Source organism: Mesocricetus auratus, unplaced genomic scaffold (genome assembly GCF_017639785.1).
Source record: "Mesocricetus auratus isolate SY011 unplaced genomic scaffold, BCM_Maur_2.0 Super-Scaffold_100011, whole genome shotgun sequence".
NCBI lineage: Eukaryota > Metazoa > Chordata > Mammalia > Rodentia > Cricetidae > Mesocricetus > Mesocricetus auratus.
In genome coordinates this window covers 48,382,607-48,398,123 of record NW_024429195.1, presented here as the reverse complement: position 1 = coordinate 48,398,123, position 15,517 = coordinate 48,382,607, and the positions used below count along the sequence as shown (strand labels likewise).

The 15,517-nt window shown below is 39.0% G+C and overlaps 1 protein-coding gene across 4 annotated transcripts in view; it reads right to left on the bottom strand.

Annotated features, from left to right (window-relative positions):
• Positions 1–4,808: 4,808 nt before the first annotated feature.
• Usp15 (ubiquitin specific peptidase 15) overlaps positions 4,809–15,517 on the bottom strand; it is an 84,148-nt gene continuing 73,439 nt past the window's right edge. For 3 of the 4 annotated variants that reach the window (XM_040754781.1, XM_040754783.1, XM_040754784.1), the window contains 4 exons: positions 14,851–15,000; positions 14,028–14,131; positions 11,498–11,586; positions 4,809–6,768 (listed from right to left, as the gene is read on the bottom strand). In XM_040754781.1, coding sequence (XP_040610715.1) covers positions 6,586–6,768; positions 11,498–11,586; positions 14,028–14,131; positions 14,851–15,000 — 526 coding nt within the window. In that variant the 3' untranslated portion in view covers positions 4,809–6,585. Of the gene's footprint in view, positions 6,769–7,486; positions 7,676–11,497; positions 11,587–14,027; positions 14,132–14,850; positions 15,001–15,517 lie in introns of all 4 variants that reach the window. The other variant, XM_040754782.1, reaches the window with a different exon arrangement.

Sequence of the window (15,517 nt, the reverse complement as noted above, 5' to 3'; positions counted from 1 at the left end):
AAGTTCGAAAGTTCACCTGGTGGTAGATAAAAGACCATGCAGAGAGAATACATGGGGAAGCTCTAGATGGTAAGACTGTAGAATGCATTCGAGGGAAGGGAAGAAATTAGATGAGGGGCAATCCTTACCTTTTTCCTCAAGCGCCATTATAGCAGATGACAAGGCTCAAGCAATGTTATGCTGTCTTCACTGCTTCCTTAGTAATAACACCCTTTGCACTCTCATGAAGAGCTTAAGACATCTAAATCTCATGATCACTCTTAGGGGACTTCATGCTGGGATCGATGACATGGGGAATGCCAATTTCACACTAGTCCTCAACAACATGGAACTGTTACACCCAATGAAAAACTCTTGGTTGGCTAAGCAAACAGTTTTTCTAGCATTACTGTCTCCTAATTACCTTCTCAGTCTAAGTATTCTTTGATGGAAATTCCAGACTTGCCCAACTTTATAAATCAAGGAAGTGAGAGGGATGAGAAGTCCACAAAAGTGATAGGCCCGGAACTCTGGTGTCTAAGCCTATGTCTAAACCACACTTAATGTGGAGGGGTTTGATTAAGTTTGTATATTCTAGACTGGGTTACAGAGCACCTCATTATTTTGGTAAAGACTATGTTGGCTGCTTCTCAGTATGTTCTTGGAAGAGATAAAACATTAAAATAGGTACAGTGAGTAGTTGTCTTCCCTCCACCCCCCCAGTGTTGTCTAACCCTAACTGAAGGCCAGAATGGGATAGATGTTAATGCTTCCTGCCTGAAATACTCCTCCTGCTGGATTGCCCTGAACTGGCTCCCTGGACTTGCCTTGCCTCTGGATTCAAGCAGAAATTGACTCTTCTTTATTTGAAGCTTGCTGGCTAATTAATATAGGCTGGAATGGATGTCACTGGTTTTCCTGGTTGTCAGGCCTTAGGATAGTGACTGGAACTACCACCATTCTTGGGTCTAGCTTGATGATTACAGACCTTAGAGAGTCTCAGCCTCCTTCACACAAGCCAATTCCTATTACATTCTACATGTACATACTACTGGTTTTGCTTCCCCGAGACTCCTGATACAAGGGTGAAGAGAGACTGTTAACAGAGATTACACTGAAGCAGAGATTGGGCTGAGCTCTACAATCCCAGAGAGAAAACCTCTCCAAAAAACGGAGCTTATCTATATTTTTTAAAGGCTGCCATTCAGTAACAGTTATGCTACAATGGCTAGGGTTACGACAAAGTCTTGACAAAGCCTTAATGACAAGGCTAGGACATTATAAAAAGAGGCACCAGACAGTCTGTTCCCTACTCTCTTGGCATATTTCCAATGAATAAAGAGGAACTTGCCATCACCAATGAAGTGTTAGGATATATGCTGTTTAGAAAAGATTGTTGAGCTTCTCCCAGATTTACTCTTTATTTTAATGTATGTAGACCTAGCTGTAGCTAGCCACAAACCTGAATGAAGGCCATAGCAGATGAAACTTATACTGTTTTCCACCAAATTATATAGATGAAATTATAAATTCCTGATATATGTGTGTGTGTGTGGGGAGGACGGGGAGAGTTCAGCAGAATAAACACCAAACAGAGTAGTCAACTGGGAAAACAATGTAAACATTTAGAACATTTGATTTTGTGCCTACTAAAAATGCAGTCTTGGGGCTAAGAGATGGCTCAGCAGCTAACAGAGCACTCCCTGCTCTTCCTAAAGACCAGCTCATCAGTTCCCAGCACTCATGTCAGGCAGATCCACAAGCACTAGTAACTGCAGCTCCAGGGGACCACACGCTCTCTTCCGGCCTCCATGGGCATCCTATTATACTATTTAAAATAATTTTCAAAGAGACAGTTGTATTTTTAACACATTTGCAGAATTATACTAACTTTAATTTTGGCAAGGGGACCAAACCTTAACAATAAACCAATAGTAAAACTCATCTGACTTTTCTCTCTACTTTTGAAACTCTCATCCAAAATAGTATAACTCAGGTTTTGGAGCAGTTTATCTACTTTTTAATTCTCATAATATTAGGCCTTTCCCTACAACTACTGTGGCTAGTTGCAGGTGCCCTAAAGCAGGACTGCAGAATAATTAGATCATGGCATGATACAGGTATGTTTTTCAATGCTTATAATTGCCAAAAAAAATAGCTTTGGACTGCATTTATTAGCCATTTCTTTAAGAGACAAACAGAAGAATATATCCAGCTGTATATGGACATGTTATCTAAACTATTTAGCAATTTCTTCTGTAATTTATAGTAAATATGATTAAACATACAAAGCATGCACATACTGAATAAAAATGTTCCAAATCTAGAATGCATAAGAAAATTATTTTTCTCATTAGAAATATTTGGCCATGAAACAATATATAACAATCATCTGCAACTGCAACACCAAGGGTATAAATAAACTGATTTATTGTCCATCTCCTGGTCAAGTAGCACTTAAAAGAACTATCTGAAAGCATCAGCGTATTTCTGAGAAGCTATTTCAAACTTCAGACAAGTCAAATTAATCAGTAACAACAACAACAAAATCAATTTTGTTACAAAGTAAAAAGGATGAAGACTGCTCTGTTCTTTGGCTTCAGAACTAAATTTTGTTTGATCACATTTCTGACTTTTCGGAGGCCCCGACTCCTGAATGGTACACAAGATCTCCATACAGCACTACCTTAGCTGAAATGGCAAGGAGACGCCCATCTGGCCTGCAACTGTGCTTCAGAACAAAAAGGCAGGCAGTCATGAAGCAGCAGCCCATGGAGTCCTGAAGCTGACAAAAACCCAACCGTGTACCCGTACACCTGTACTGAACACCATTAGTGACAATAAATTCCTCCCCAGGCGGAAACTCCCGTCTGTCTCCTTTGGTATGCCACTGAAGGACAGTCCCTCACTATCTCCTATAATGTCCTGCCTGGCTTCCTTCTTGTAAGACAGCCTCGCCTCACCTTCGCTCACAAAGAAAAGTGCTGCCCTTGTGCAACACCTGTCTTGGCACTAGCTGATTTTCTTTAAGCCTCGATCATTGTTGTGTGTGTTTTTTAATACCTGGTTGTCTGCAAGGCAAGGATAAACACAGAACTATTAAAAATGGATTACAAGCAAAAGCAAGGACAACTTAAAGCACCAGGTTGCAGCTCTCTCATAGAGATCACTTAAATATAAATACAGGGACCAGTGAGATGGCTCCGTGGGTGAAGGGGCTCTCTGTGAAACCCTGATGACACGAGATGGACCTCTGGGAGGAGAGAAAGGATTGCTACCCTCTGGTCACCCTGTGCCTGCCATGGTACACAGCGCAGATCCTGCAACTACGAAAACAAACTCAGGTGGGGTGGCTCAGCAGGTAAAGGCACTTCCAGGGGTCACAGGGAGCCACGTGGTGGGAGGAGAGAACACAGCCCTGCTCAAGCTGTCCTTAGATCTCCACACATATGCCATGACATGCACATGCATCTCCTTCTTCCCCAAAAACAATTAGACGTAATAAAAGAATTACAGGCGAAGTCAAGAAAAAAGAGGAAGACTTGACATTCAGGGTTGAAATTGGGGAAATGGTTTAAGTTATATATCACATAATATTTAACACCTAATCAGAATAATGAATAATGTAAATGAGTCGATAAGGTTCCTTTTGGAATGAAAATATACCAGATGATATTCTTCTAACTAGAGATGGAGAAGGTATTTTCAGAAGCAAAATTATCTAACACCACTTCCCATGCAGACAGAAGAGATCAGAGTACCACCACATTGTTCACGCAACTCTTCCTGATGGAAGACGAGAAGATCTCATTTGAGTTCTCTGGTGAGAAAGGCACTGTAACACAGTGAGGCGGCATGCATCTGAGGGCTGGATGCTGGCTTTACCACACAGTAACTGTGGGGTCTTAGTTTACAACATACCTATGGGAGGTGAGGATGAGGACTGTTCCTATCACAGCCTCTGTGGGGTGAAATGGGACAATGCACATATGCACTTTAATACAGTGACTGGTTTAGAGGAAGCCCCTCAATATACACAGGCTATTATTGTCATCATTACTTTATAGGTGTGAAGACACAGACTAGAAAGATTTAAGTTCAGAGTCATACAATTACTAACAGGCAAAGCTAGAAGTAGAATGCTAAATATATTCCTACTACCCTGTATTACCATATGGATATCTCCTTTTAATTCTTTTTATGCTACAAAGTTTATTTTTTGTGGATGAAGCTATCATTTGACAGATTCAACGGCATTGACAGCACTCTTGATGTAAAACTTTCTCTTCAGTAGGAAAGAAATCAATGGCAGATATGAAAAGGATGTGGTCTGAGGGCTTGGTGGTGTTCACCTGTGACCCCAGAGTTTGAGAGGCCTAGACAGGAAGATCAAAGACTTGGAGCCTGGCCTGAGCTACAAGTGAGAGGAAGGCTAGTCTGAGACCCACTCAAAAAATAAACAAATGAATTACCAAGTAAACAAAGCAAACAATCTAAAGGAACCGTCTCTTTGGAGAATCAGGGTGGCATCTATAATCTAGCTAGGTCTACAACAAGTTAACACTGACTTTCAAAATGTACAAAAAGGAAGGAATGAAGGATGGATCAAGGGCAGAATGAATGCATGCTCAAAAGGCAGGCAGAAGGTTGTGTAGTCTGCTTAGGGAACATACATTAAAACACAGACAAAAGGACCCCAAGTCTAAAACATTCTCCACAGGACATGATTCACTCTGTACCTGTACTAACCATAATGTACTGTAAAGGCATCTACGCAGAAAATAGGGGATTGACTTTAACGGTTCCAGAGTAAGAAATAAAAGACTAAATAAGGCCTTCAATAGCTTTATTGAAATCTGTATAAATAAACATGCACATTTCAAATGTAAACTCAAGTGAACCCAAGTGCTGACAAAATATTAACCTCTGTCATGCAGGAGGTTAGTTTACATAAAAAAAGGAAAAAAGAAAAGAAAAAAGGAAAAAGAAAACAAAAACAAAACAAAACAAAAAAAAACACCCAAAGCAGCTTTTTAAAAGACCAGGATAAAAAAACAGCTTTAATATCAAGATATAAAGCAAAGCCATGATCAACATACCTTACTTGTCCTGGTCAAATCCATTTTTTTCCTTTTTCTTTTAAAATGCTAACATAAATAAATAATTTACCAAAATGTGCACTCACAGAGTGAACTTCTATTTACAATACACAATTTAGAATCTATTGTATTTGATTAGTTCAAGTGAAGAACATTTTCAGTTTTGCTTTAATAGCAGTGGGACACGGAGCGATTTCTCTGGTAGTCCTATGTGAAGTGTGCCCCAGCATTTAGTCTCCTATAACAGGCAGTATTGTATGCCAGTCAATGGTACATTCTTTCAACTGGATCATAGGAAAAGAAAGCAGCAAACGAAAATGTCTCAAATGTTCACACACATATTTGGCATCCTGGATCCTTGAATGTGAGAAACTAAAATGAAAGCCCAGGTTTGTCCGCCTCCTATGCTGCACAGGCCTGATGCTGGGAGCATGCAAATGCCGCCTCTCTTATACAAGTCACCTTCTGAGAAAGCTGTAAGGCTGTGGTGATTCCATCAGGAACACACGGAGAAAGCTAACAGACCTACCTCTATAGCCACGCTATCAATGAGCTAACGGCTAGTACATGAACAAAAATTCTCTCACCTAAGTGTGATGCAATTATTACTACAGATATAGAATACTACTCAGCCTGTCCTTACATTACAGAAACTGGGAGAGCTAAAAAGTTACCAAATTATCAAAAATGGGGTAGAGAACAATAGACAGCAAAAAAAATTTGGATCAACAGTGGACTAAAGATAAGCATTTTAAACCAAAACAAATTCGAAATTTTAAAGAACAGATTCCAATCTTGGTGAAAAATACTTACACGTAGCTGGAAAATGATTTTTGATGAAGTGTGAAATCTAGAACCTATTCCCACAATGAGTGAGGTAAATGTAGTGTTTCGCATTTGAATGATACAACAAAAGGAAACTTTGCCAAGATTTCTCATGTTTGATCTTTTTTTTTTTTTAAACAGACCCACACTGACTACCCAGGACAGATTTGAAAATCCGGCGTTCCAAGGACACACTGCAGTATTTGTGCCACACCGATATTACTGTGGAGTACCGGAGCAGTACAGACAGCAGCCTAACACACTTGAACTAGATTACCCAAGAACTAAGTTCAGCCATAGTTTTCTTGCAGTATTATCAGAGCAAAATTAATGACCAACATCCACAAATTTAACATTTGTCATCAATTAAGTCACATCCAAAAAAAATTAAAGAAAACATAATTCATCAAAACAGCAGCAAACTTAAAAGGGATTTATTTGTGATTTCCTATATATATTTAGCTTGTAAATACAAGACTGTAAATGTATTAAGAGACAATTTCTGTTAAAGTTTTCATTGTGTTTCACTTCAAGTACTGCACAAGTTAAAATCTGATAAAGGATTTACATTCGGTTATCTGAAACTCCTCATCTCAGACTTGTGTTTTAATGTGGTGGACCACTTCATTTCCATAGACACCACCAGCAGGAAAGTCTCTCTTTATGGCTTCTTGGACTTTCATTAATTAGTGTGCATACAGTTTTCATTTTCTATGTCATTGTCATTGTCATTGCTGTCTTCATCACTTTCCAGGGGGACGCCTGTGGCAGCTGAAGCACCTTTAGTGTCTCGGTCAAGAGGGAAGAAGCCAGTCCCACTGAAAGTGTCCTGTCTCTGGTAGAAGAGTACGTATGCTGCTTTGGACTGTCAATTAAACAAGCACAGGATGTCAACACACAAGAATCATACTTGATACAGTATGGATCTATAGCTAATAACCAATTTTAGTGACAAAAAAATAAATCAAGTAGAAAAACTACACATGACCAAATGGAAGCTTATAAAATTGGCTAAATATAATTATTTCTATATTTGAAAATAAGTATTTTCATTCTATAAGATTTGGTTTAAGAAATACATACAGCCAAAACACAAATGAACTTACTATAATGTAAAACTCAATTAGGGTTTTCTTTCTTTAAAGAACTTTCAGCTCATGCTTGGCCTCCGTGCAATGTCTCCTACTGCATTAACAACATTTCCCCCAGGGTTCATGCTGCTTTTTTAAAGACATGAAAACAAGAGGATGATTGAGGACAAGAGAACATAGTGACCCTGACTGAAGCTCACCACTTACACATGTGAAAATGTCAAAAAGAAACCTACTCTTGGTACAATTAACACATGAACCCCCCTTTTTGAAGACAATTTTTCCTTGTGTAGCCCTGGCTGTCCTGGAACTCTCTGTAGACCAGGCTGGCCCTGAACTCAAAGATGCACTTGACTCTGCTATCTGAGTGGTGGGACTAAAGGCATATGCTACCACTTCCAGCTTGAAAAACATTATTTAAAAGAATATCCATCAATCATAAGTATAGCTTTTAAAATTTATTTAAAAAATTTTATTTGCATTAGTGCTTACTCTGAATGTATGTCTGAGTATCACTTAGAAGTCCAATGCCTGGATCCCCAGGAGACCGTTGTGAGCAGCTCTGTGTGTGTGGGGGGTGGGGGTGGGGGGTGGGTGGAAATGCCTAGATCCCCAGGAGACCGTTGGGAGCAGCTCTGTGTGTGTGGTGGGAATTGAACCCAGTGAGTCATCTTTGGGGCTCTGTTGGTTAAACATAATGAACATGTGAGTCTATAGGAAATTAAAACATTTCTACAGAGCAAAGGAAATTGACAGCCTACAGAAGGAAAGAATCTTTGCTAGCTATGTCTCAGTCAGGGTTGAAATCTAGATAAATATATAAAGAAGTACAAAAATTAAACACTCCCAAATCAGAAATGCCAATCAATAAATGGGCCAATCAAATAAACAGTTCTTAGACTCAAAAAGACAGAAATCCTGTTTTCTCATAAGCAGATTAAATAGTCAATAGTTTAAAAATTCTTAACCATGCTTAGCCACAAGAAAACACAAATTTAGAGTGTCCATTTCATCGCAGTCAGCATGGCTAAGACCAAGAAAGGAATGGCAAGTGCTATTGAGGATGTAGGGAAAGCAGACCTTCATCAAATCCCTGTGGTAGTGTAAGCCAGCACAGCCCTTTATGGAAATCAGTATGGAGGTGTCTCAAAACATTAAAACAAGATCTGCCCTGAGAGCCAGCTAGCTATAGCACTGTTGGGAATTTTGGCAAGGGATCATACATCTACAGCAAGATTGAGCCAGAACCAGATGCTTCTATGACTGGACAGTGAAAATGAGGTGTACATATACAACGGGATTTTATTCAGCAGTCAAGAAAAATGCAATAATACATTTTCAGGAAAATAAATGAACTAGAAAGTACTACATTAAGTGGGATGATAGACTCAAAAAGACAGATCATGTTTTCTCATAAGCAGATCCAAACTTTTTAATGTTTATGTATGTATGCATGCATGTATTTGTATGTGTGTACTGTGTGTGTGTGTGTGTGTGTGTGTATGTATGTGGGTGTGAGAGTGGGAACAGGTAATGAAATAATATAGCAAACCATGAGAAAGGAACAAGAGGTTTTGAGGAAAAGGGATGGGTGAAAGAACACGTATGATGTAAATGGTAAGGAGGCTACGGGGGTTGAGGGGTACAAGGAACAAAGGAATGGGGAGGAAAAGAAATCAACAAAAAATGTTTGAAAACGTCATAATGAAACCTACTATTCTGCAAGCTAACAACAACAACAACAGATAGTCCAAGCTGACTGACCCAGAACTTGCAGTAGCACAGGATGCTCAGGAACTTGTGGGCTCTCTGAAATGCTGAGATCATAGATAGGTGCCACCATACCCAGCCAATCACTGTGACTCACTGTGTACTAAATACACCAGATATCTCTTTTTTGTCTGCATCAAAAACCACTACCAAGGGAACTTCCACTCTCCATTCCACACACCCCTCTCTTCCTCTCCACTGGGCTGACAGAGTGTGACAACCATCTCACCATCTGCTAATGGAATAGCTTTCCAGGGGCTGATGGTGTCTCAGTCTACTGGCAGCCTTTTGAAGTAATACTGTTCCATTTTTCAGGAGCATTGACATCTCACAGCATCTTCTCCCCAGTAACCTTTGTTTTGGGTGACACCGTTTCTCCTTAGGTCTACTCTTCCGGTTCCCTCACTAAATCTTTTAAAACCATGTTCTGCCCTCTGAACCCATCTTTCTAATCCTGACACTCAGGAGAGGTTGACGCAGGAGGACTGTCATGAGGCTGAAGCTAGCCTAGATTCCCCGGTGAGAGCCTGTCTTAGGGAAATAATCTACTTCTCACCCCAAACATAAGTATTAGTGCCAATCAAAATGAAAATTTCCACAACTAGGTATCATACACTTCAAGTGTCACTGGCAAACTTTGTTGGGAGACGTCATTCTGTAAATATGTGTCTGGTTGGTTTGAATAAAGCACTGTTGGCCAATAGGGAAACAAGATAGATGGCACTAGGAGTCTAGGAGGACTCTGGGAATTGTAGTGAGGAGAGCTCTCGCCATGTGATCTCCCAGGAGCAATGGGCGCTCAGGAGTGCGTCCTCAAAAAGATAAATTCTTTTAAAAATATGTATTAGTAATTATGGGTTAATAATCAAATCAGAGCTAGGCGATAAGAAAGCAAGCAAACGGCCAACAGCTTCATAATTATTATAGGGTCCTGTGTGTTATTTGGGGGCTGAAAGCAGCAACAGGAACTAGGCGGCAGGCAGGAAGACTAAACATTACAAAACTTAGTTCTAATTTTGGTTATGAGAAACTCGAGTCAGGTTTTACGAATTGTATCCAGTAAATATTTCTCAAGTCACTTTCTTCTTGTCCAGAATTTCTGAGCTTCTGAAATGACCTTGTCAGGTGCCACACAGTCTTTCTGCTCTTTTACTCAATGCCTTCAAATCTCCCTTACTCTGTTGTTCTCAGAGAAACGTGAAGACACACATAACATTATTACACAACTTATGAGTCAATTACCTAGCTACCCAGAGTTTAACATCCAGAACAATTATGACATCAATCTTCTCACCTGAGCACTAATTTTATTATTATTATTATTATTATTTTTGAGACAAGGTTTCTCTGTGTAGCTTTGGAGCCAGTGCTGGAACTCTCTGTAGACCAGGCTGGCCTTGAACTAACAGAGATCCGACTGCCTCTGCCTCCTGAGTGCTGGGATTAAAGGCGTGCGCCACCGCTGCCCAACCTAAGCACTAATCTGACTTTGTCTAATTTCTTCCCCCAAATCCTATACAAACTTTCCCTTTTAGTCATGTCAAATGATTTTGTTCCCTTGAATTGCCACACTTTGTCATCCTCCCTTGTTTAGAACATTGGTGATGTGTCTGTAATTTATGCTTTACAACAGGTTTTCTACGCTCTTGTTTACCCTTTCTGTTTATCAGAAACATATTTAATGGTAACTGCAATGTTATGATTGTTAACCTGTCTGTATCCTTGGTGGTAAGGGAAACAGACAGTGAAATACACAGCTGTTTAGAATGGAGTTCTCTCTGCTCTGTGCCATCCCTGACACACACACAGGAGCTCAAATACTAGCTGACTAAAGGAGACCTACACAGGAAATACCGTAAGAAAATATTGCTACTTCTCTTTTTAGCAAAAAACAACAACAACAACAACAAAAAACCAAACAAACAAAAAAACAAAACAAAAACACCAAACCAAACAAAAATCCTTTAAAAATGGTATGTGTGTGCCAGGTGGTGGTGGTGCACTCAGGAGGCAGAGGCAGGCGGATCTCTGTGAGTTCAAGACCAGCCTGGTCTACAAGAGCTAGTTCCAGGACAGTTTCCAAAACCACAGAGAAAGCCTGTCTTAAAAAACCCGAAAAAAAAAGAAAAGAAAAAGTTATGCATTGTCTGCATGTATGTCTGTGTAGCATGACCAGGTCTGATGCTGTGGCGGTCAAGAGGACAGCACATCTCCCGGAACTAGGGTTACAGATGGTTGTGGGCTGCTGCTGAGGAAAGGAACCTGAATCCTCAGGAAGAGCAGCCAGAGTTCTCAACTTCTGAGCTAACTCTTCAGCCCTGTTAAATTTCTTACTACCTATGATACTGTAACTAATAAGTAAAATTTAGAGAAAAAACAAGTCTCTATGGAATGACTTAGTTTTCTTTTTAAAAACACACTAGTTTCCTTCTATCAATCAATACTTGCAAATAAAAATGTATTTTGTTGTGAAACAAAACAAACACCAGTGGAGCGTGCAGTCATGTTCCAAAGGCCCCTTTTCTTTTCTGATTCGGAGACAGGCTTCTCCGTGTAGCTCTGGCTGTCCTGGAACTCGCCCTGTAGATCAGGCTGGTCTCAAAGGCACGCAACCACGCCTGGCCCTCCAAAGGCCCTGCTACAGCAGCACACATCCTGAACCAGTCTTCCCTTCTGCTAATATGACTCTGTAAGAAGGTGACTCACGACCTCAGAACCTGAAGATATACTCACCACAATTTGGTCTTCAGATGCAGTGGAGACACTACTGTCGTCAAAATAGTACCATTTTCCATCATCTTTATTTTTTGCAAAAGCAGTATCTAAAGAAAAAAATATAACTACTTATATGACTGAAGTATCTAGGGTTTTGGGGGGGATCCTCTAAACTCTATAAAGAAATATCTCAAAAAATAAAAAAGTGGGTGGTGGTGGCACAAACCTTTAATCCCAGCCACTCAGGAGTCAGAGGCAGGAGGATCTCTGTGAGTTCGAGACCAGCCTGGTCTACAAGAGCGAGTTCCAGGACAGCCTCCAAAGTCACAAAGAAACCCTGTCTCGAAAAACCAAAAAAAAAAAAAGAAAAAAAAAAGAAAAAAGAAAAGAAAAATTTACTAAATGACATGATAATCATCTATATCTGTATCAGTTCTAGTATACATTCACTTGACAAAGGCTTTTAGAATAATTGCTAACAATTTAAATGCCTAAGGAATACTTTTTTTTTACCTAAGCTGAAACTTGAATTTTTTTCAGAGGGGGAAAATTACACTATTATTACTATTATTATTTTAATTCACAAAAAACCACTAATGACAATAATAATTACCATTTACGTACTGCTGTGTCTAGGTACAGTGCTATGTACTGTACCCACATTAAATTCTTCTCACTAACTATATAGATAGAAACTGAAGGCTTGCAGAAGAATCATTTGTTAAGGCAGTGTAGCTGCAATGCAAGAGAGCTAGGACTTGAATCCAGGGCAGTTTCTGACTTCTACATCTAGAATTTGCACTATTTATTTAAATTTCCTATGATGTCTTCTTTTGTGACAATTCTACCTAATCTGTAGTTTTACACACTATAGTTTTTTTGTCTTTAAGTATAGAACAACAGAAAGACAAAAAACAGCTGCTTTAGTATTCCATGCCCTGTACAAACTACTCACTCAATGTTCATGTGTGCTAATGGGATACTTCCCAACAGTGGTTATTCACATACACTGGCTAACCACGAGTTTTATGGGGAGCTGAGAAACAGAGTGGATTTAACAGCTTCCTCTGAGCATCTCCTCAGACGCTTTTCTTCACTCCTTCCAACACTGGGATCCACTGTTAAACGGCTGTATGTGCCTTTTGTTCTGTATGCTTTCTTACATCTTCATGAACTCAGTGGTGAAGCCTGCTGCATGTGGTAGGTTTGCTATCTGAACTCAAGAGAATTGCAGTGTAGACAATGTACTTACAGAAGAAACGTTCTCAGTCCTAAAGAAAATATGTAACCTGTGTCACTGAGTAAATTAAAAATTAATGAAAGTCTGAAAACATTGGAAAGAATTAAAAAAACAAAACAAAAAGACAGCTTAAGAGTAACAACAAATACTCTTTTTTTTTTTTTTTTTTTTTTTTGGTTTTTACGAGACAGGGTTTCTCTGTATTGTTTTGGAGGCTATCAGTCCAGCCCAGCCTCGAACTCACAGAGATCCGCCTGCCTCTGCCTCCTGAGTGCTGGGATTAAAGGCGTGCGCCACCACCGCCTGGCACTACAAATACTCTTAAATAAATGGGATTTTGGGTGAAATGGAAGTAAATTTAGAGATGCATAAAAATATCCAAATATACACGTAAGACAAAGAAAACAGGTAAGTCTAATAATGACACAAATAGGAAATCTTCTAGGGTAAAGTCCATAGCTTGACAGATGAACTGTAGTATACCTGTCAGATAATCACTCCCCATACTCTTCTGATTATTTTAGGAAATATAGAGAAAAAAAATCAACCTAGCTTATTTTAGGACCATAAATTTGATTACAAAATGAAATAAAATAATACTAAAAGACTCAGTTATGAATGAAATTACTAACAACCCAAATTAGTTAATGAAATCAGCTCTGTATCAAAAAGGACAAAGAGACATATCACAGGAATAAAAATCTGCCCGGTGGAGCATGCAAACTGCTACAGTCAACCTGAACTGACTGGTACACTCAGTTTTGTCAAGAACGTCACTTTTGGGTCACTCAGAGGAATCCTCAGGTAATAGACAATAAACAATGACATTTTTCAGTCTCAGAGTAGCAGAAAGTAAAGTATAATTTTAAGTGGAAAGATACAAGGTAATCAGTATAAATCACCAGTTGTAAAAGCAATGTGAACTAACGTTGTCGACTCTAAAGTCTCAGGAGAAAGTCACTGAGATCACTAGTTAGTCCCATTGCTTATGTTAACAGATGTGCTTATTTTAAAAGAACACAGCACCAGACATGTTAGAAACAACTAGAATGAAGAATGGAGTGGGAAAGCACCTGGACAGACAATCTGCTTCTCCCTGGACCTTCAGCTGAGGAGGAGAATTAACTAATTCCTTTAGAACTGGATTTTCATATTAAAGTTATACAGATGATTCATTCATTTATAAACACTAAATAATGATAATATGCAATATACATCTGACATCTTATTTACTTTAAAATGGATTAATTATTTTACAAAAAAAGTCTACAGATTGGAAAAATTTAAAAGGTAAAACTGTCAACTTACAATGTCCACCTCCCATCCCTCCATAGTGGTTTGAAACAGCAATCAAATTATAGCGGCAAGGGCCTGCATTTGGATTAATTAGGAATTCTGACATATCCAAGTCACTGTTAAAAAGAAAATCAGGTAAGTTTTGCTTTCTTTAAAAATGATGAAATCTTTTTCTTTTAAAGTTATAAATTCTAGTGTCTTCTGCTAGTACTGACTCTCATATATGTATGCATATACACAATCATTACAGTAACACACATACCCCTACCTCATACAAGAGGTTACCTAAATATAACTTACCAAGTTATGCATGTACCCCTGAGATTTGAGTGTCTGGGAAATTTTTGTGTAGGAGCTGATAATTCGACACAGAACGCTATTCTGATTAATGTTTTCATGCTATCACATTTAACTTAACAGTGTGCCAGGGAAAAAATTAAATGAAAACTGAACAACAACTTCCTTATAAACATTCGAAGATTAAAAAATTGGAGAACCTATTGCACTCAGCCTTTTCCTAAACAAGTGCAGCCTCTAACTGCACCCTACACTCACATAGGTGTGGCTCCCACCCTCATCAAAGAATCATTTCCCGCTGCAGAGGAAGACCATTTCCAGTTACAACTGGTCAAAATGGACTAAGGGGGTACCTGTTTCAAACTAATACAGTTACAACAAAATTGTGAAAAATTAATCCTAATGAATTATGAGAACTATTCAAAACTTCAAGGTTTAAACTGATCCAATTATACCTGATGTTTACTGAGGCAAAATAAAAAAATTATCAATTTGAAAAGAGAAGATCCAATGCTTACTAAATACAGTTTCCACTTACTTGATGGGAAAATCAACTAAGGTATCTAGCTTGTCTCTCATGTATCGACTGTAAGAAAATCGCTTGAGGTGCACCACAAGGACTGGAGGCAGGGACCACAAATCTAATTTCTTTGTGGCTTGCTGATGCTCTTTACAATTTGGACAGTACCTGCGAAGAAGAAGACTACCATAAAGCTTGGCAGAGGCTCGAACAGATGATCTGCATTAATAAACACTACAAATCGAAAACCAGTTAAGTTAAAAATTAGTAAGTTCTAACTACATGCTATCAATGAATAATCACTGTACACTTAATATGTGTGAACATGAAAGATATTCCTCATTATCCTTATACCCTTTTCAGATAAACTTTTTTTTTTTTCGAGACCGGGTTTCTCTGTATTGCTTCGGAGGCTGTCCTGTAACTCGATCTGGAGACCAGGGTGGCCTTGAACTCACAGAGATCCATCTGCCTCTGCCTCTGGAGTGCTGGGATTAAAGGTGTGTGCCACCAACGCCCAGCTACATTTGTTAGATAAACTTATTCATTACAAACATACAAATAAATATCCAAAGAAATTATGAAACTGGCTATTAGAGAAAAGATAGTCATGAGAGTAAAGGTTAACCACTGTAATACTTTAAAAAAGATGCTAGCAGCCCTCTTTAGACTAGAACTTACCCTA